At 37.3% G+C, this 21,537-nt stretch overlaps 1 protein-coding gene across 2 annotated transcripts in view; it reads right to left on the bottom strand.

The window, feature by feature from the left end:
• Adam2 (ADAM metallopeptidase domain 2) overlaps nucleotides 1-21,537 on the bottom strand; it is a 68,743-nt gene that overhangs the window by 46,163 nt on the left and 1,043 nt on the right. For both annotated transcript variants that reach the window (XM_013514227.1, XM_005373747.2), the window contains exons 3-7: nucleotides 20,372-20,427; nucleotides 12,883-12,961; nucleotides 5,822-5,898; nucleotides 5,357-5,525; nucleotides 2,060-2,113 (exon numbers count right to left, since the gene is read on the bottom strand). In XM_013514227.1, coding sequence (XP_013369681.1) covers nucleotides 2,060-2,113; nucleotides 5,357-5,525; nucleotides 5,822-5,898; nucleotides 12,883-12,961; nucleotides 20,372-20,427 — 435 coding nt within the window. The remainder of the gene's footprint in view (nucleotides 1-2,059; nucleotides 2,114-5,356; nucleotides 5,526-5,821; nucleotides 5,899-12,882; nucleotides 12,962-20,371; nucleotides 20,428-21,537) is intronic.

The following is a 21,537-nucleotide window of genomic DNA, read 5'->3' as shown; positions in this document are numbered from 1 at the left end:
GTGTTTTCATGAGAAACTACATTGAAGATATCAATATGTAATACAATAAGCATTGTTAATTCCCTACCACTCTGTTTGTAACTCTGTAATGTCTGTACTGATGCTTTGTTATTTTGTAAAATGTTGTCGATCTGTTAGTATTTTCCTCCTTTTAATTCTAAAATTAAAAAAAAAGGAAATAATGGTATTAAAAATATTAAAATAATGGAAAATAAGTTTAACAAAGAAGTGCAAGACAAACATCCAAATCTAAAACATTGTTGAAAGAGAATAAAGACATAACAAATTGTGCTGTTATAAACATGGGTGCACATGTATCGCTGTGGTGTGATGTTTTTAATTCTTCTGGGAAAATACTCAGAAGAGGAATATCTCGGTCAAACGAGATCTCTAATCCTAATATTTTGAGAAAGAGAGAGAAAGAGTAAAGACATAAATAAGTGGACAGTCACTCTATGTTTATGGATTGTAACCCTTAATAGTTTTTTTTTTTTTCTGCACCGGGAATTGAACTCACAACCTTGCGCTTGCCAGGTAGGCGCTGTGCCGCTGAGCTAAATCCCCAGTCCCAACACTTAATAGTGTTAAGGTATTGGTTTATTGAAAGGAACAGATAACGTTTAATTGTTTGATCAATCTTGCATATCTATATCTGGTAATCTGAGCAACTACTTTGAAGATAACAATAAGTAATACAGCAACCATTGTAGATTTCCTATCATCTTGTTTTGAAATTCTGTATCATTTTTTAATAGCTTTTGTGTTGTTTTGTTTTTGTCTTTGTTCTTTTCTCTTTAAAATAAAAAAATAATGTTAAGGTGGCAAAAATTTCCAAACTGATCCATATGTTCAAGGCAATACCTATCAAAATTCCAGCTTTCACTTTGATCCTAAAATTATTTCAAAAATTGACATACCACAGAGTGTCCAAAGAGATTTTAAACAAAGACAAAGTTGCCACAATTTTGAAAGTAACTACAAAGCCACAGCAATAAAGACAGTGGCTTTAGATTAGACTTAAACAAATGACACAGAGTTGAGTGTCCAAGAATAAATTATAACATTTATGGGCAAATGATATTTGAAGAAGACACCACCACGATTAATGAAGAAAGATAAGGTTTTTTTTTCCAAATTAAAAACTTTACACTTCAATTAACATCATCAGGAAAATAAAAAGACAACCTTCAGAGAAGTTAAAATATTTGCAAATCATATGTGTGATTAGGGTCTAGTTTTCAGATTACATGAAGAACACTTGCAACTAAACAACAAAAAGGGAACACAGCATGTGTGTAAAGATTTAGACTGCCTGATTGGAAAGCTTGCTGTAAATTCTGTAGTTCCCAGGTCACTTGGAAAGGATGCAATGACAGACAGTAGGACAGGATTTGGAATTCAGAAATAAACACTCATGTTGTTGGTCAGTTAATTATCGACAAAGGCAGAAGGCACTTCCTTGGGGGGAATTTCCAAAATATATTAAGAAAGCATGATATGTTTTTTAAAAGTAATGTTGGGAAGTTGCTCACAAAAATTGAGAAAAAAGGTGGAAAAAACAATGAAATTACTTCAGTAATTCTAAATTTCAACTAATTATACTTCCATTTCATGAAAAAATCTTTCAAGAAATACCTGGAACAATAACAGTCTCTTCTATTCCCTGTATAAAGCATTGTTTTTCTGTCTACTGAAGTATTTTTATGAATGAGAAATTCTTATTCCCTCTTTCAGTAACATAAAAAATTTATAATTATTTAAAAAATTTTAAAATATTAACTGTACATACAATAAGTTTCTATGATTCTAAAACTATCTGTAAACTGGTATAAAACTACCATTTATTTTTATTTGCATTATTTTATAAAATTAAGGAAAAAATTTTATAGAAACTTCATTCCTAATTTCCTATTGACCAGTAATTTAAAATGTATTAAAAATAGGTACTGCAAAGTTATCATTACTTCTCCTCTGTCACATACTCATTTCAAATTATTTTTATAATTCATAATTGCTAAGATAAAAGTGACTTAAGACAAATAAATCAGAATGTACTTACCAAAGCTTTTTCAACTACAATATGCGTTTCTATGTACTGAGAGAAATCTGATGGCTGAAAAGAATAAGAAATTGGGAGAACATTTACTATGTTTTATAGCTTTTCTTGTTTTATATTGGTATTTTAACTCCTTGAAAGTTAAAAAACATCTCCTATTAGTTAAAATTTGTTTCTTAATTTACATAATGGTGTATTAAAGAGGGAGCAACAAACATACAATTTGAGTAGAGATCAGAAAAAATGATGATTATAATGACTTAAACGGAAAATAGTTGGGAAAAGTCAGTAAAACAAATTTAGAGCTTATTGATTACTCATTTCACCTGGCTTTAATATTATTTTTCCTGACCCAAATCTTAAAAATTTAGGATTTTGATTTTTAAGGGCAGATGAAATCCTTTTATGGTCGTGTGTGTGTGTGTGTGTGTGTGTATGTTTACTGTTTCTATGCAACATTAAGCACCAAATGTTTCATGCCTTAAATAGGAAGGTTAAAATTCTTTGCTTGTAAGATTCTATCATTTCACTAGCTTCCCTAAACAAGAGTACATTATTTAATTTAAACTCCTGAGGTCATATTAATGGATTAGAGGATACAAACTATTTCTTTTCTTTAGCTAACACCAAGCACTAGTTGTCTAATATTGCCCTAAGAAACCTTTGTCCATTTTCAGGTTTCAGATGGACTTCAGTAATATTTAGTTTAATTTTATTTATTTATTTATTTACTTACTGAAAAACAAATTTGGAGAAAACTAAGAAGTCCACTTTATCTAAGTAAATAAAAATTTAATATAAGAGCATAAGAGAATGTCAGAAGATGTATCTGCTAGGAATTTAGGCAGGTTCCAGATTTCAAAAGACTTCAAAAGTCATTTCCTTTAGTTACAGAAGATGGTCACAGAAGGCATGAGAATGCGTACATATGTGATATAGAAAGATGACTCCACCTGAAGGATAATAGTTCTCTGGGTCAAAATAATACCAAAGAATGGACATAAGCAAACAGATTAGGCAACATGCTACAATTGTAATGTAGATGGGTTAAAGGTGAATTAGGAAGACAAAAGTTTATTAATTCTGTTTTACTTTTCTTGTTGCTGAGACAAAATACCTGACATTCAAAGTTAGAGGTTTATTTGGCTCTCTGTTTGTAGATGTTTCAGTTGGCTGGCTCCAAGGCAGGGTGGCATGGCAGAGGGGCATCACAGAGGAGAAACAATCCATGGCAACCAGGCAGGGAGAGCACATTAGCCCTCATCCTGTCCCTTATATTTTGTGCTAGCTACTTGCCCTAGGGCAGGTATAGCACTCACACTCTTAATCCTACTCAGAATTATGCCAAACCAATCAGTGGACTGATTTAGTAGTAGTAATCACATCCTTAAATCCCAGCACCACCTGATCCAGCCACCTCTGAAAAGCTACCCCCTCCATGACTGCATAAGGCTTTGGGGGGACATTGAGACACAAGCCATAGCAGATATGAGTACTGTGGGGTTGGGAAGAAACATGAAGATAGATAAGTAGTAGATAGATACAGAGAGAGAGAGAAGAGGGGAGGAAGTATGTGTGTCTGCGTATTTTTTGTTTTGGGAAACTGATATGAGATCAACAACTCAGTACTGGAGTGGGAATGGATGATATGTAAGCTTATGTAAAGCCGTGGAAAAATGTATGGTTAGATGAACAAGTTAACTTGAGGCATAATAGAAATAATAGCATTTGAAATGTGAATGTATAAGGAAAAGTAAGAGAGTAAAAACAGAAAAGAGGATTTTCACAGAGCAGAGAGTGCGCTAAAAATTCTAGTGGGTTTTAATTATATTTTATCCCTAAAATGACAGCATTTCAAGTAGCTGATTTAGCAGTGAATCACTACTAATTACAGTCTATTTGGAAAACCCATACTGTAGCAGACACAGGGAAGAAAGACAGCTTCCCTTTCTGTAATATGGAGCTTGTAAGTGAAGGAAAGGAGAATTGTAAATATATAGCTAAGAAATTCTACCTTATTTTGTTTATTTGTTTTTATTGTGGAGGAGTCCAATATTTTTATAGAATGATATTTCAAAACGTTAGAAAAGATAAAATGATTAATGAAATAAGACTCTGGTGTCATTCTATTTAGAATTACAAGAATATAACTCAAAGTGAGAGAAAATAACATTGAAATTTAGGAATCAAAGTTTTAGCATTGGGACTAGTAGAGGAAGAAAGAGCAGGCAAATAACACTAAACAGAAGGTCTCAGCGATGTGGAGCTATAGATGGTGAGATGGAAGATAACTGAGAGAAGAATTATAATATTAAGTGATGATGAACATAGTACACCTGTATTAAATTTAAATACATAAATAGGAAAAATCATGAAAGTCATGAAAGACACCGTATTCTGTAATTCTATTTACATAAAATATTCTGAATAGGAAGATAGGGAGAGTGGGTGAAGACATATATGAAGTCTCTTTGTAGGGCTCTGTCAAACTATTTGACTTTGAAAGTAGACATGAAAAAATATATATAAACATACTATGCAAAATAGTATTAATGGATCTATTTCAACAAACCTTTATTCAATTAGCAGTCTGTGGACCAGATTTGGCCCAAGAACCATAGTTTGTCAACAATGACATGAACCACTAACGCTACTCTATAGTGAAAATAGATTTTATATTTATTGAATAATATATTTATATTATATATAAATATAAAATATATAAAACTATCATCTAAAAGATCTTTAGGAGAAGAAAAGAGAATAATTAAAATAGTTTAATAAAAATAATGTAAAGAGAAAAGAATAAAGGAGTAAGGATCACATAAGACAAAAAATGACAAAGGGGTGGGTTTAATTCATATTATAGTATATGTGTGCATTAAAATAAATGCAATAAATGACCTATTTCAGGGGGAAATGGTCATATCTGATTTACAGTTTAAAATAACTGCAAAATGCTACTGTAAAAAGCCACACTTTACTGGAAGACACTTAAATAGAAATTCATTTAGCTAATCTGACCACAAAAATTGAAAACATTTAAATCAATAAAATAAAAAATGAGAGAACACTACCAATAATACAGAAATTTAAAGCACTGCAGGAAACCTTACAACACTAGTTTTGAGGTCTACTAGTTGATTAACCCTGCTGCATGTACACAGATAGAAGTCTCTGTGTGTGGAGGGGTATAAATAAATAATTTGTTTACCAGAAAACTAGGATATTGCCATATTTATATTGCTGAAAAATGATAGCCTTGCATACTTACCTTTACACTAGTCTGTGCATACTTACCTTTACACTTTTTATTTTATAGGTCGTATTTTTAAAACTAACATCTTTCTCAGCATATAGAGGAATGTCTTTCTTCTCATGTTTTACTTGATAAACCAAGTGTTCAAAACCAACAGAAGACTCCAGGGGTTCAATTCCATAGCTAAAATTTTCAAACTGCAGTAAGCCCCTACAGATTCCAAAAAGAATGTGTATAAATAGATTAATACATTTTTAAAAGTCAGTCACATACCACTTAGCTTTTAATGGTATGCATATCCTTATTAGCCTTAGTCTTGAAGTAGGGAGTTACTGTGGGCTGTATTCTCAAACTCACTGACTGATCCGAATTGTAATGTGATTGGTATTTGTCAAGATATTAATATCTGATTGTCTCCAAATATACAAATAATTTAGTGTAAGGGGAGGACCACCATGAAAAATAATTTAATCTGTTTTATAATCCATACAATGATATGTTACAACCTGAGTCCATTACACGTGTTAATGATTGCCAAAGATTTTGGGTAGCCTTGAATATGTCCTTGGTAGTAGCAAAAACTCTGAAAGATAAAGATTAAATACATATAATATGTATTAGAATAGCTCATGCTAAAGATATTATTTTCAGATATTTAAAACATACAGTGTATTCATCAAATACTGATTATCTCCATAATCAATTTATAAAGTTACTAGATGAGCATATGGCTCAATTTTCCCAAATTCTTCCCACAGGTTCATAAAGAATGAGAGTATTTTCTTAGTTTTCCACATGGTATAAATTAAACATGACTTTCCTGATCACTAGCTTATGGCAAAAGAAAAGGGATCAAAAACTCACTTTTTTGTATTCTTCTGACTTAACTGTGCATGGGAAGAAAAACAAAATGAATCCAAAGGAGAAATAATTTACTTTTCAAATCTAACTTGAAGCAGGTGTAGTGGCACACCCCGGTAATCCCAGCACTGGGGAGGCTGAGGCAGAAGGATCACTGCAAGTTTGAGGCCAACCTGGGCTACATAGTGAAATTAAGGCCAGCCTGAACTGAAGAGCAAGACTCTGTCTCAAAACAAAAACACAAACACAAACAAAAAAACCCAAAACTAATTTGAATGTAATGGTGGAGTAACTCGTACACACTCAGCCCTCTCACAATTACAAATGCTAGGCAATTTTTGTAAACTTCAGCTACAAAGGCAGGCAGGGAGAGAAAGGAGGATGCAAAACACAGCATGGGAAGACTCTGGCTTTGCTGGGAGGCTCAGTCCACGGGGGTTAGGTGCAGGGGACTCCTGGGGACAGGGCAGAGTGGATGGGAGCTAAGGTACCAACAGGAAACACTGCTCTCAGCTTAAGGACAGCAGCCTCAGTTTCAGAAATTCAGGAAACTGAGGGCAGTGTCCTGGGAAGGAGGGATGCCTCGGCCAAGGGCATACTGTTACCTCAGGTGTGACTCTGCTACCTACATTTGCACTGAGAGTATGGGCACCCTGCCGTCTAGCAGAAGCTGAGACTGAGACCGGAAAGCCAACACCTGAGGGAGAACGTTTATCCATCCCCAAGCACCAGGGAAAGAGTTCAGGAGCTGGCGGCAGCCCAATGCAGCTCGTTATTTTCCTAAAAGCTATTTAGAGAAAGTTTCACAAGGGCTACCATGGATCATAGAATGTGGCTGGTATGTGATAGAGAATATGTTAGAGCTGCTCCAGCAGCTGAGGCAGGAGGCTCACAAGTTCAAGGCCAGCCTAGGCAACGTAGAGATTTAGGGAGACCCTGCCTCAAAATGAAAAGTAAAAAGGGCTTGGGCATGCAGCTCGGTGGTAGTACCCCTAGGTTCAATCAAATGAATATATATTAGATAGTTTTTAATACAGGAAGACGTAGCCTATACTTTGGAGAAAATTAAGGAAGATACTCACCTCCAATAACCTAAGGCTTTGGAATTAGTGAAAAAGAAGACTTTAAAACAGATGCTAAAATTGGGATGAAGAACATAAAGGACAATACTGGGCATAATAAGGAATCACCTAGAAAAATCAGTGGAGAAATATAGAGAATGAACGTCTGTGTAGAACAGAAAATATTTAAAATGAAATACACTGCATTTTACTGCACAATGCAGATAGCAAAAGAAAGCTTTAAGGGGGAAAAAAACCCTTAGAAATTAGAACTATGATAATTGCCATACCTGAAAGAAAGCTGAGAGAAAATAAGCTTTAAGACTGAATACAGAGAGCTGGGCGTGGTGGCGCACACCTGTAATCACAGCATTCAGGAGGCTGAGGCAGGAGGATTGTTGTGAGTTCAAGGCCAGCCTGGGCTACAAAGTGAGTTCAAGGGCTGGCTGAACTGCATAGAGAGACTCTGTCTCCAAAAAAAAAAAAAAAAAAAAAAAAGAAAAAAAGAAGAAGAATAAGCACAAAGATAGTGAGACCCTGTCTCAAAAACCTAAAAACAAAAAAGGAACATAGAGCTGGCTGGAGCTGGGCATAATAAGGATTGTGGTGGCACATGCCTATAATTCCAGCACTGGGGGAAACAGCCGGGAGGATTACAAATTTGAGGCCTGCCTGCCTGGGCAATTTAACAAGATCTTGACTCTAAGTAAGTAAATAATAGATAGATGATAGATGGATAGATAGATAGATAGATGGACAGAAAGATGGACAGAAAGATAGATAGATAGATGAATGATCGAAAGAGCTGGGGATGCAGCTCAGTGTGAAGGCCCTGGTTCAATCCCCTGCACTGGCTAGTGAGGGGGGACACAGGCCATGGCTTCCGGGGCAGAGGGTGCTGGCAGGGACATGGCTGAGGAGATGCAGAAGAGAAATCTGAAAAGCCACAGCAAGCTGGAGCCACAGGAGAAACTGAAAAAGTGGCAAAAAAAAAAACAAACAACCCTATAAAGACCAAGACCGAGCATTTCTGACAACGGAGGGGAAAGTTCCAGTCCCAGCGCTGAAAAGCTGACAGCTAAAGAAGAGGCTGCACTCGGGCGGGGAGCGCCAGTCTTCCGGTTGGCTAGCTTCCTGCCTGGTGGCTCCCTGAGGGTGGGCCCCTAGCGCACGGGGAGCCTTGGGCGGGGAGCACCGGCCTTTGGACCGACGGCTCACTCCCGGCCTCAGGGTTTCCTGGAAGGAGGGCTTCCGGTGCACAGCGAGCTGCGGGTGGGGAGCGCCAGCCTTCTGGCTGGCTAGCTTCCTGCCTGCTGGCTCCCGGAGGGTGGGCCATGCAGCGCCGAGTGCTATTGCGCGCCAGCCCTTAAGCTGGCCACCGCCGCCGCCACTGCTCAATTGAGATCTATCATGACACAGAGAAACAGTGACACAATTGGCCCGCCATGCACCGACAGCAGTTGCCCACCCACGGATGTGTGTGAATCATTGAAACTTTGAACAACCCCTGCGAATGCATGCCATACAACGGGCCACTCTTGCTCCTGCCATTGGGAACCAGAAAGGTCCAGAGTCAGCAGAGGAGCAGCTGCTGAACAAGGACTCAGAGAACATGAGAATGCAGACCAAGCCCACGGAGTCAGAGGTCCTGTGGACTGGGGTCCCCAGAGCCGCTCAGAAGCTGTAAATCAGGAGGACTTTGCACAATACTTGCAGAGACTCATTGGAAGCCATTCTTCCCCTGACAGTACAGGCTGTGGTGGAGCTCCGGAGAAGTCTGCAGCAGGATTCCTGCTGACTGTGCTGACAGTTGGGGAGAGGACACTAACTGGTTGTGGGGTCCCAAAGCAATGGGAAGCTGGAGAGAAAAAGCTACAAAGAATGGCTTTCACCCCAGATAGCTCACTTGAGATGTTAGTAAGAATTGCCTCCTCAGTATTCTATAGCCATGATGAGGAGGAGGCCAAGGAGAGAAAACAAAGAGACTGAGAAAAAGCAGCTGCTTTTGCTGCACCATTAAGAGAAACAGATCCCAGGTCTGATTCCCGGGGCTCCAAGAAGAACTCGACAACTGCATTCATCTGCTACCACTGTTAAAAGCCAGGCTACCTGAAGAGGAACTGCCCTAAGAGGCCCCATGGGCCATGCCCTGGATGCAAAGGAGACCACTGGAGAACGGTCTGCCCTCTGAAGCAGAAGCCTCAGAGCTCAGATCCATTCTACCAGTTAGTCCAACAGAAATGGGGGGCCCGGGGCATACTCTGCCTCCTCCCTCTGGCCAGACTGTCATCTCCATGGAGGAGCCCCAGGTAATCATGACTATGGAGGAACAAGAAAAGAGCCTGTTGCTAAGCACAGGTGCAAGTCTCTCGGTCCTTCTTTTCAATCCTGGCCTTCCTTCCAACCATCACACCTCAGTGACAGGAGTCACTGGTGAGGAGGTAATATGCTATTTTCGACAACCCTTAGGCTGTAACTACTTATTAGATCCTTCTTGCATATCTCTGTCTTCCTGAGAAACCACTCTGAAGATACCACCATGTATTACAGCAGCCATTGATATTTTCCTACTAATCTATCCATAACTGTGTAAAGTTTGTAATGTTCCTATCCTCTTTCATAAATGGATGTATGTTTATTATTATGTTTCCTACAACAACCATTGAGAATAGTTAATGATTTTTCCATAGGTCACTCATGTATAGCTCTATTTATTTTCTTTAGAAGCCACTTTGAAGATACCAAAGTATAGCACAACAACTCTTGATAATCTCCTACCTCTTTTGTCTCTAACTCACTATTATTTGTCTATTTGTTTTCCTGAGAAACTATTTTGTAGATAATAATATGTAAAACGATAACCATTGATAATTTCCTACCATTTTGTCTGTAATTTGCTAAGTCCCCCCTATTATTATGTTATCCTTCTTTTATTCTTTAAAATAAAAAAAAAAAAGAAGAGGCTGCAGACCTCCCAAGAAAGCCTCCAAAGATGTCTGAGTTTGGATTTGCCAAAGCAAACAGGGCCATATCCACTGATCTTGGGTCAAGGAAGCCCCAACCGACTGTTCTGTCTCTTGCTCCAGAGCCATTTTTAGTACAGAAGCCTTTAATCAAGAGGAAGACAGTGAACCAGAAATGAAGCAGAAGATGCAAACGCCGTACTGAAAGGACTGCACCCACATCAGCTCCACCAAACTCTCTCTCTCTCTCTCCCAGTAGGAGGGAGCCTGGGCTTCCTGACAGCCAGAGCTTGGAGGAATGGAATATCAAGTGCACAGCCTCCCAGGACGGGCCCAGAGGCACTGTGTGGTGGGAGAAGCAGGTTGTAAGATGGAGGGTACATAGTACCTCCTCAGAGGTGCCATCCACTGTAATGGTATCAGGATGGTATCCCCAGATGGACAATTTCATTCCAAGGAATCAGAGAAGTAAAAGCCTAAAGACACCTTCCAAAATGGTGCTGGGGACGTTTGGCAGGAGATTCACTGATTCCTTGAATATACAGACCCTAACCAGCTCGGGCAAGTGAGTGTAAGAAGCCCTCCTGGGGTCAAAACAAACGGTAACTGCAGACCGACAGACTGGCAGCCCAATCAGATTGGCTGAGACTACAGAACAAGTTGTGCCCAAGGCAGTACAGCAGTCAGCCATCATGCAGCAGAGCTTAAAAGCTACCTGAAGCCAGGTACAGGACAAAGAGAACACTGCCGAGCCACTTCACCCCAGGGTGCCTGTGGGTGGATCCTACTGTATCTCCCTGGGAAGTGACAGCAGAGAATTAACACCCTGTGTTGGGAGGGTGAGGTTGTATACATATCACTAAAATAATCTTGCCACTTGCTAAACAAATTAGCAACTATTGATTATATGCCCCGGAAGATTGGAGGCAGAACTGAGATTGGCTATATTATCTAAAATGTCTAATTGTCCACAAAAACTACAAGACAAGCAAAGAAACAGGAAAGGATGACCTGTAATTGAAAAGCAACAGCAACAAAAGTCAGGTAACAGAAACTCCCTGTGTGCTATATTTGTGTTCCTTGAAAACATCCACTGTGATGGTATCAGGAAGTTGGGTCTTTGGCAGTCAGCTGGCTAATTTGTTCTTGAGTTGATGTCTTTATTTTCAAAGAAAATATGATTTATGGATACATATCATTTGTGAAACTTATAAAAACAAATAATTTCATAAATTTACCTATTTTTAAATAATGTAATAAACCTGATTTTATTTTTCTGGGATTAGAATTACATCTGCTGCAATGGCAAAAATATTATTTATATGACACCATCTATTCATTACATTTGAGGGTAACATGCAACAACTTACCATATTCTGTTACCAATAAAGCATTCTTTTGGCTTAGTCTTTTTAGCTGTACATTTATCTCTCATGGTTACCTCCTGGGAATTAGGGTTGGCAGAATAATATAAAATTTAAGTATGGGGTTGTCTTAGTTAGTTTTCTAGCTGCTGAAACAAAATACCCGACACCCACAAGATAAAGGAGGAAAGGTTTACTTTAGCTCACAGTTTGTAGAGTTTTCAGTCCACAATTGGCTGGCTCCAAGGCAGGGTAACATAGCAGAGGGGCATCACAGATGAGAAACAGTCCATGGCAGGGCAGGCAGAAGGTAGGGAGCAGAAAGCAGCCAGCAGCCAGCAGCCAGCCTGCCTTCCCCCTGTTATTCTATCCAGGCTACCAGCCTTTAGGGTGGTGCCACCCAGAACTATGCCAGTTCCAATCAGTGGACTAATTTAGTACCACTCACCCTTAATCCCAGTATCACACACCTTAGTTCTAGCCAGGTGCAAAAATCCCCGCCTATAAGTGCATGAGGTTTTGCGGGGAACATTGGGATATGAGCTATTACAGGGATATTATGGCTCTGTGTCTCTTTCATATCATATCATATCAGTCATATCATATCATATATTTCTCTCTCATATACTTGTATACACAAATATTTGTGTGTATAGTACATTACTTAACAATAGGTATTATTTATATATTTTCATTGACTCAGATATGTTTGCCCTCTCAGACAAAATTTAAACCAAGGACTATGTCTACTATTTCCTCTGCTAAAATCTTAGCCTTTATAAATGATGAATTCACTACATAGAAACTGGTAATACAAATGGAAAAGAAAACAATAGCAATTGGTACGGCAGGGCAAAGGCAGGATAGTTCTCTGCACCTCGACCCACATTTCCAGATAACTTTTGACAAAAAAAAAAAAAAAATGCAGACATTACTAAATGAAAGTCTCAGTGTTCCAAGCACAGTATATGAAAATTTAATATACTACTAATTGTTCCCCCAATTTTATGTGTACTTATTTGATCCCTGGACATATTTCAGAGGACACTTTAGATTGTCCTTTTTGTTCCAGATGTAGTTTCCCTGATTCAAATCATCATTTTTCTTTTCAAGTACTTTACATCATTTTCAAACCCTATTGCCACAGGGACATAAGAACATCCACGCACACCATCCTGAAACAAGTGATCTAGAAACATCACTGAAATAAAACATAACCTTAGCCCTGCTACTCCAGAACAGTGGACCCAAGTAATATATCATAAAAAACTCATTTCATAGAACACACAATTATCTGTAACACAGACAAAAAACATACCTGAGTCTGTTGTTCAAGAGGTTTCATAATCCCTTCCTCATCATAACCATAAACGTTAAAATATTGAGGTAAAAACATTCTGTGAAGATAAAGATTAAGAAAATTAGTGGGAAAGTTGATTCCTAAATTTTGATTTTGGAAAAGATACTTGTTGGATTTATTGTGGATGGGTAGGTTGGCGGGAAAAAGACTGCTCAGTGTAGAACTTTCACCTCCTTGTTAATTTCCCCAAACGGCCAAAGAATCTTGAGGAAAAAGGACACAACAGGGGATCAAACTACTTGATTTCAAGGTTATCATAATCAAAGCAGCATGGTACTGATGCAAAGACAGAAAAATAGCCCAGTGGAACAGAACATGGATCAGAGAAACAGATCCGTGCATTTATGGGCAATTGACATTTTAGGAAGTTGCCAGGGACACCCAACGGAGAAAGAAAGTCCCTTCAAAAACTTCTGTTTGGAAAACTGGATGTCCACACCCACAAGAATAAAACTGGACCTCTGTCTCACATCAATGCAAAAAAAAATCAACTAAAATGGATTAAAGACTTAAATGTAAGATGTGAAACTATGAAGCTACTACAAGAAAACAGACTGGAGCACTTCCGGACGTTAGCCTGGGCAATGGTTTTTCTTGGTATGAGCACAGCAAAGCATAAGTAATGAAAGCAACACTAGTCTAGTGCCGTTACGTCAGACTGAAAAGCTTCTACACAGAACAGCGTGACAGCCTCCAGCGCGGGAGAACATAGTTGCCAAATATTTGATAAAGGGATAATATTTAATATTTAAAATATATAAAGGATTGGGCAGCAAGGAAAACCAATTTTAAAAAGAGGCAGAGGGTGTGACTAGATATTTCTCAAAAGAATTCATACAAAAAACCAACTGGTATATTTTTAAGATACTCACTCTTCCCTGGTCACCAGGAAAATGCAAATCAAAATGGTGATAAGTATCACCCTTACGCCTCTTAGATGTTGTCAAGAAGAAGGAGGGTACTCAGTGTTGGATGGGATGCGGAGAAAAAGAACCCTTGCACATTTTTGGCAGGAGTGTAAATTAGTATGGTCATTATGGAAAGCAGTAGGGAAATGCCTGAAAAATTAAAATAGAATTATCATTTATTCCAACAAGCCCATTTGTGTGTCTAGAGGGATGAAATCAGTATATTGAAGAGACATCGGCATTCCAAGTTCACTGCAGTAGTCAAGATATAAAATCAAACTAAGTGTCCATCAATGGGTGAATGAATAAAGGAATGTAGGGAAACACACACACACACACACACACACACACACACACACACCACTACCACACAGAGGAATGTTATTAAACCTTGACAAAGAAGGAGACCCTATTACTTGGGAAAACACAGCTCAGTCTGGGAGACATTATATTACGTTAAGGGAAACAAGCCAGACCAGAGAAATATTATGTGACCTCACTTATGGTTCAGATCTAAAAAGCCCTACATTCATAGAAGTAGAGAGTAGAATGATAGTTGCTGGGTCTGAGGATGGGGATGGAGAAGGAGGAGATGATGATTTGGTTAGGATGTACAAGCTCTGAACATCTATTATAAACACCGTGACTACAGTTAATAATGATGATTACAGTATTGAAAATTGGGAAGGGGTCAGATCCTAAATGTTACCCTTACAAAAAATAAGTATTTGAGATGATAGACGTGTTCATTAGCTTGATTTGAAGAATGCCACAAGACATAAGTTGTCCCTCAGTCAAAGGACTAATATTCAGAACATATAAATAATCGGGGCGGGGATATAGCTCAGTGGTACAGCACCTGCCTGGCAAATGCAAGGTCCTGAGTTCGATTCCCAGAGTCCCCCCCAAAAGAACAGAAAAAAATCAGAACCCCAAAATTTACAGACCCAATCTAAATATGGGCATCTGAGATAAGGATGAAGAAATACAAACAGCAATTAAATATACTAAAAAATGTTCAACACCGCTGTTCGTTTGAGGGATGCAGATTACAGCAATGCTGGGATTCCATCTCACCCCAGAGACAATGGCTATTATCAAGAAACCAACCAACAACCAATGCTGGAGAGGCTGTGGGGGAAAGAGAACCTTACTCCACTGTTGATGGGAGTGTAGACTGGTGTAACCACTGTGGAAATCAGTCTAGAGATTCCTCAGTAAACTAGGATTAGAGTTCCCATTCAACCCAGCTTTTCCCCTTCTGGGTATCTTCCTGGAAGAACTAAAAACATGCCACATTGATATATGCACATCCATGTTTATAGCAGCAGAGTTTGTAATAGCTTAACCTTGGAAACAGACCAAATGCCCATTAAATGAGGAATGGATAAAACTGATGATTTTTTTTATATAATGGAGTACTACTCAGCCATAAAGAAGGATACGCTCAAGACATTTCTAGGTAAATGGATGTACCACTAGACCATACTCTTAGGTGAAGTAAATTGTACACATATGTAAACATCACGTTGTCTCCCTAGTGTGAGAAACTGAAAGAGTAAAGAAGGATCAAAATGTACACAGATATGAAATAGGAGAAAACTGTTCAAAAGGAAAAAGGAACTAGGGTGTGCGAAAGGCAAAAAGGAACAAGGGAAAAGAAAAAAATGATAAAAACAATAAAATGGACATAAAGCTTTGTAATAAGGAGGGGAAGATGGGTTGAAAGCAGGGGAGAGGACTGGGAAAAAAGAGGAATCAAGATATAGCATACACAGGTACAAATTCCCTATGATGAATATGATCATTATGTATATCTAAATGACTAGTAAATTTAATAAATATCATAATATGTTGTAATCAATAAATATATGTCAATTTTATTTGTCAAATAGATCTTTAAAAACCTGGAGGGAAAAGAACAGGGTTAAGTGAAGATTTAATACAAATAAGGTAAAATAAAGGCAAGTAAAAATAAAAATAGTATTAAAAATTGGCAGTGTTGCAAAAGAAATGTATAGACAATGCCTAAGACACCTCACAGTTAACTGCAGATTTGTACAATTTGAAGATATCAATATGTAATGTAACAAACATTGTTAATTTTCTATCACCCTGTCTGAAATTATATTGTTTCAGTGTTATTTTCTAAGTGTATGTGTGTTTGTTAATATGTCTTCATTCTTTTATCTTTAAAATAAAAAAGGAAACATAGAAATGTAGAGTACTGAAACTGGTAAATTTATAGTTAAGTTCAGAGAAATAGTGACTGTTAAATTAATAGTAATGTGTTAGCAGGGTTTAAGAGCTTACAGGATTAGAACGTATGAAGAAATGACAAAAAGGCAGAAGAGAGTGAGTGAATGTTAAAAGTCTAAAGATCAAATAGTTTATGGTAATTAGTAAAAGTACTGTAGTTACCTTTATTATGTTTAATAATTTAAAAAATTTGTATGTTAATATGAGGTATTAAAAGTATAGTAGAAGAATGTGTAAGAAGAATCCCTTTGATGGATAATCGCATAAATTAAAAGATTCATTCCAAGATTACCCCAATAGGGGTAATGTTGGAAAAAGAGGACTACAAAACAAATGGTATAACAGAAAAACAGATTACAAGAATTACATGGAGATTCAAAGCATCAAGAGTAGATATTTTGGGCCAGGGATTTAGCTCAGTGGCACAGCACCTGCCTGACAAGTGTGAGGTCCTGAGTTCAATTCCTGGTACTCTCCACCCACCAAAAAAAAAGAGCAGACATTTTTAATTGCAGGATAAATCTGGTTAAAGATATATTGAAAAGCATAGTAATTAAGACTATATGGTATCCATATGGATGAACAGACAGTTTAAGAATAAGTACATAAACAAATGGAAAAAAAAAGGCATCCAGACACAGAATGTAAACAGGTGTAACTTGGTGTAAAGTTAGACTTTTTTTTATGGAGACAGACTCCACCCCCAGCACATAACAAACACCTCCTCTTCTCAGCCTCAAAGAAGAGACAGGATGCGCAGATGTGAGCCTCGGGAGGTTGAAGCCTCCCTCCCACAAAGAAAGAGGAGCGAACCAGAGGTGACTGAGAGTGGTGACACAGACGTGGGGATTTGCAACCTCTGTCTCCTGTCAGCTAGCTTTACATAAATCCTTTCTCCTTTGTACCCAAACACAGGGCCTCCTTTGATGTGGTTAACGGCAAGCAGACGAACCTGAGCCTTTGAGCCTAAATGGCCGGTAACATTTGATATATTAGGGAGGTCCCTGAATGCTATGCTATAAATTGAAGTGCTGATCTCAAAATGGAAGAGTGTCTAGAAAAGATCTGTGTATCAAAACAGACCTACATGGATAAGTGCATAGTCATAAACTTTCCATGAAATTAAATTGATAGCTAAAAAGTTTCAAAAGAAGCGGTAACATTATCACAGGTAAACATTATCAAACCATGAAAAGGAGGGGCCCTCTTCAAGACGCTGTCCAGGGGTGCAAAGTGGAAGATGGTACTAGAAAAGACCACTGCAAGATTGTCCTAGAGTCATCTGCAGCGGGAATGCCTCAAGCCACGGCCAAGACAACATTAAAATTTATGAACTACTGATTCATTATTCTTCTTAGAGAAAACAGGCGGCTGAGAGTGTGGATCAGCTTGTCTCTACTGCTTGTTGGAAACATCCAGATTAATCACACATCTTTTACCTGGTCATTCAGCCTGGTTTGGGGTCTTTGACCAGAGGGATAGAAAAGACCTATCAATTTTGGGTTTCCTGAGAATGAGACGCATCCCACACATCTCAGATGATGCCAATCTGGGGGACATCATTTCGGGGGCAACCACGAGGGCTTTAATCTTGCTCTGCACTTTCTCATCCCTGAGGCTACAATACCTCCTTTCTGTAATAAATCCATATCTCTATGCAATAAATCTTTCCCTAGTCCTTCCCATGATACAATCTTGCGTCTGCATTATAATCATAACAAATAATGCTAAAGAAAGTATTAATGATTACAGTCAACTAAACAATATAGAAAAAGATAATGCATCAAAAACAAGTGGGGTTATTCCAGGGATAAAGCTCAGTTTAGTGTTAGAAAGATGAGGATGTCCTCATCATCACAGCTTGTTGTATGTATGTATATACAGGATAGCTAACATAGTTGTACCACTGACTTCTATCACTTTACTGAGAGGAACAGTTAATGATTAATTATTTGATCAATCTTGCACGTCTCTATTTGTTTTCCTGAGAAACCACTTTGAAGATATCAATACGTAACACAATAACCATTGTTAATTTCCTGCCACTTTGTCTGTAATTCAGTATTGCTTGTATTATTCTTATGCTATTTTGTAAATGGATGTCTGTTAAGATGTTTTCCTTCTTTTGTTTCTAAACTAAATTAAAAATAAATAAATAAATAAATGGGTAGCAGGAATACTCATTGGCATGTGTATTATTCTAAAGAAGCTTATCTAGATCTCTTCCCAGGTTTGTCAAGAACACTTTGAATGTTGTTTTTTTTTGGTTTGTTTTGTTTTTCTCCGATACCGGGAACCGAACTCATGACCTTGCGCTTGCCAGGCAGGCGCTTTGCCGCTGAGCTAAATCCCCAGCCCCACTTTGAATGATGTGATAAAACTGACCCCTGGGGTTATTTTCTGTGTTTGAAAGTCCTCAGATTGTCGTGCTGTTGAGACAGGTAAGTTTGGTGTTAGCTCTGCACAAAGCCCACACATCAGTCTGTTGAGAGCAACTCTATGAACCTATGACCATATAAACTGTTGGCCAAACCTGAAATAAAATAGCTACCGAGAAACCCTTGGTTGGGCTGACAGGGCTCAAGGCAGACGAACAACAAAGACCCCCAAAGTTTTATTACTTTCCTAGTAGCGCTTTATCTGATCCACCCCTCACACTGCACATTTTGTGTCTTTTGCCTACAAATTGCAAAAAACAGCAAAATCTGCATTGTGCATTGATTATAGATTTACTTTGTCATTCGCATCTAAAATGTTTGACTTCCAACCTTCTCTTTGTTGTTATTTTATAGATATTTTGCCTCATTGCTTTGATTTTTTGTATTTGGCAACTATTGTTGAGTTTCCAAAGAGCTGATGCTTCTTTGATTAAGCATTTGTGATTCTGTTCTCTTTTTATTGTGCTAGTCATTGAGAACGTGTTTACTATTTGAAAGAATTTTTTTGTTCTGGTATGAGACTGTTTTCACTCAAATGCATTTTGAATGCTTGTGTGTAAGAAAATAAATGTATTATTTGTAAGCTGCATAATGTGATCAATTACATATTCATCAGTTACATACTAATAGTCATATTGTATATACTGTAGTCATATTGTATATACTTTTTCTAATATAAAGAGACAAGACTTAAGAACTGTAGTGTGGTTGCATTTTAATTCAGATCTTCTTCCACTTCTAATCTATTATATTATACATATTTTGGCCTATATTAAAGACTCAAAAATAAATATTATACTGTAATGCTGAGGTACTTATAGTTTGTTTCAGACCTGGTCTCACTGCCTGACTCTTAGGTCCTTTCACTTGGCATTTGAAAGTAGCAGCTGGGAGATACTCTTTGGAATCTCCCTGTGTATTTCTTGAAAAAATGCAGGACCTTTTTTTCCAGAAGAAGTAATTTTGAGTGAGATTTTAGTGTCTTCCTTCAAGCAAGTACCATTTATCTTACGAGAAAACATTTTCCAAAATTTATGATTTTTCTTTTTTAGGTTTTTTGAGATAGGCTCTCATGCCATATGTAGTTCAGGCTGGCCTTGAACTCATTATGTAGCCCAGGCTGACCTTGAACTCAACAGCGATTCTCCTGCCTCAGCCTCCTGAGTGCTGGAATTACAGTCGTACACCACCTACCTGGCTTGAAAATTTATGATATATAGAAGGGTCACAGCTGTGAATTCTAGAAATGATGCAGATGTATTTCTTATTTTCATACTGATTTGGACTTTATTTGCAGGCTTCTGTCTCTCATTATTTTTTGAAATCTATTCTTATCATTTAAACAAGGACCACTTCAATTTTGATTTGTCTTTATTGCTTGGTATGGTGTGCCTTTTCCCCCAAAATTCATTAGCTGGAATGAGAGTGAGGTTGATTATTTACAATTGTTACCTAAGCCTTTAATAAACTGTGACACAGTATATATCCTCATTTTAAAAACTGTCATAATTCATGGCAAGAATCTGCTGTTATCCTTCAAATAAAAGTTGAATGTAAGGGCACTTGAACAAGCTAGGTTTGTGTTTTCAGAAAGATATCATATTGTCAAAATTCATCCTGTGTGAAACCTGATACCCCAAAATAAATCTATTGTCTCTGAGAACGGAGGGGATGGAGGTGCTAGGCATTTGTTATGGTGAAGTAAAAGAATTTTTTAAAAGCACAAAACAAGATAAGAATGAGTCAGAAACATTTTAAAATGTGAAATAATTACTTTCTGGATAATTACAAGCAATAGTAAGCAGAACCAAAACAGTTTCTAGAATCATGAAGATCACTTACTTTTGTACTAGCTTCACAACATATGTTGTCCCTTCAATTTTAATTTTGTAGAACACCTGGCAGAAAAGTACATTTAAAAAGCAAAGAGAGAAAAGCTATGTTAGAAGCTATCATTTTACATTAAGAGTTGCTTTGCATATCAATACAATAAATAAATTCAGAATTCAATGTTGATTTATTTCAATGGAATTTGATATTCAAGTCTTGGCTTTTATAAAAAATAATAGAAAAATATAATTGGTGGTGGGGTTTCTTATTTGTTGATTTTTAAATTTATTCAACCTGAGACCACTGCAAAACTCATGTTTATTTATTTATTTATTTATTTTTCTGGTACCGGGAATCAAACTCACGACCTTGCACTTGCCAGGCAGGCACTGTGCCACTGAGCTAAATCCCCAGCCCCTAAAACTCATGTTTAAAATGGACAGAATATAACTAAATTACTCAATGGAAAATTTATATACTGTACAGAAAAGTATTAACAATACAATGTATAACATTTATATATTTTATAAAATGTGTTCATAGTACAAATGTGTTCATAGTTTGCAATATTTATTAATCTATTTTATTAATAGGAAGAGTAAGAAAGGAAATCTGGTGAAGGAACAATTTTTTCACGTTAGGTTAATTTGTGGGGAACAGACATCTTATTACTGAGCATCTCAATCCGCAAGCACATAATATGCATTCACTTACTAAGACTTTTATTTTCTCTCTCCTCATTTTCTTGTTTTCAATAAATTTTTGATTATTTTTATTCTCATCTAGATTTTTTCTGTAGTGTAAACAAAATCTTTTGAAGAATTTTTTTTTTATTGCCAGAATAGATTTATGTATAGAAAATTTGCTACATTAATGTATGGATTCTAATTTTCCTTTGGATTATTTTAGATTCTATTTTGTATGCAATCATTTCATCTACAAATAAAGATAACATTATCCCCCTCCCCCAGTTATGATGCCTAGTTACTCCTCTGTGAAATCTCCTGAATACCAAAAGCACAGCTGAGGCTCCTGAAAATGAGGAGGATGGCAGTGCTAGGTATTTGTTTTCTTTCCTTATTGCACTAGCTGGTACCTGCAAGGAAGAAAAAAACACTGGGAACCCTTGTTTCTTTGTTCATCTCTACAGGGAAGCTTTAAATATTTCAATCTCATAT

Source organism: Chinchilla lanigera, unplaced genomic scaffold, assembly GCF_000276665.1.
Source record: "Chinchilla lanigera isolate Chin_1 unplaced genomic scaffold, ChiLan1.0 scaffold00002, whole genome shotgun sequence".
Lineage (NCBI taxonomy): Eukaryota > Metazoa > Chordata > Mammalia > Rodentia > Chinchillidae > Chinchilla > Chinchilla lanigera.
The sequence above is the reverse complement of the archived record's forward strand: the minus strand, read 5'-3'. Positions and strand labels throughout refer to the sequence as shown.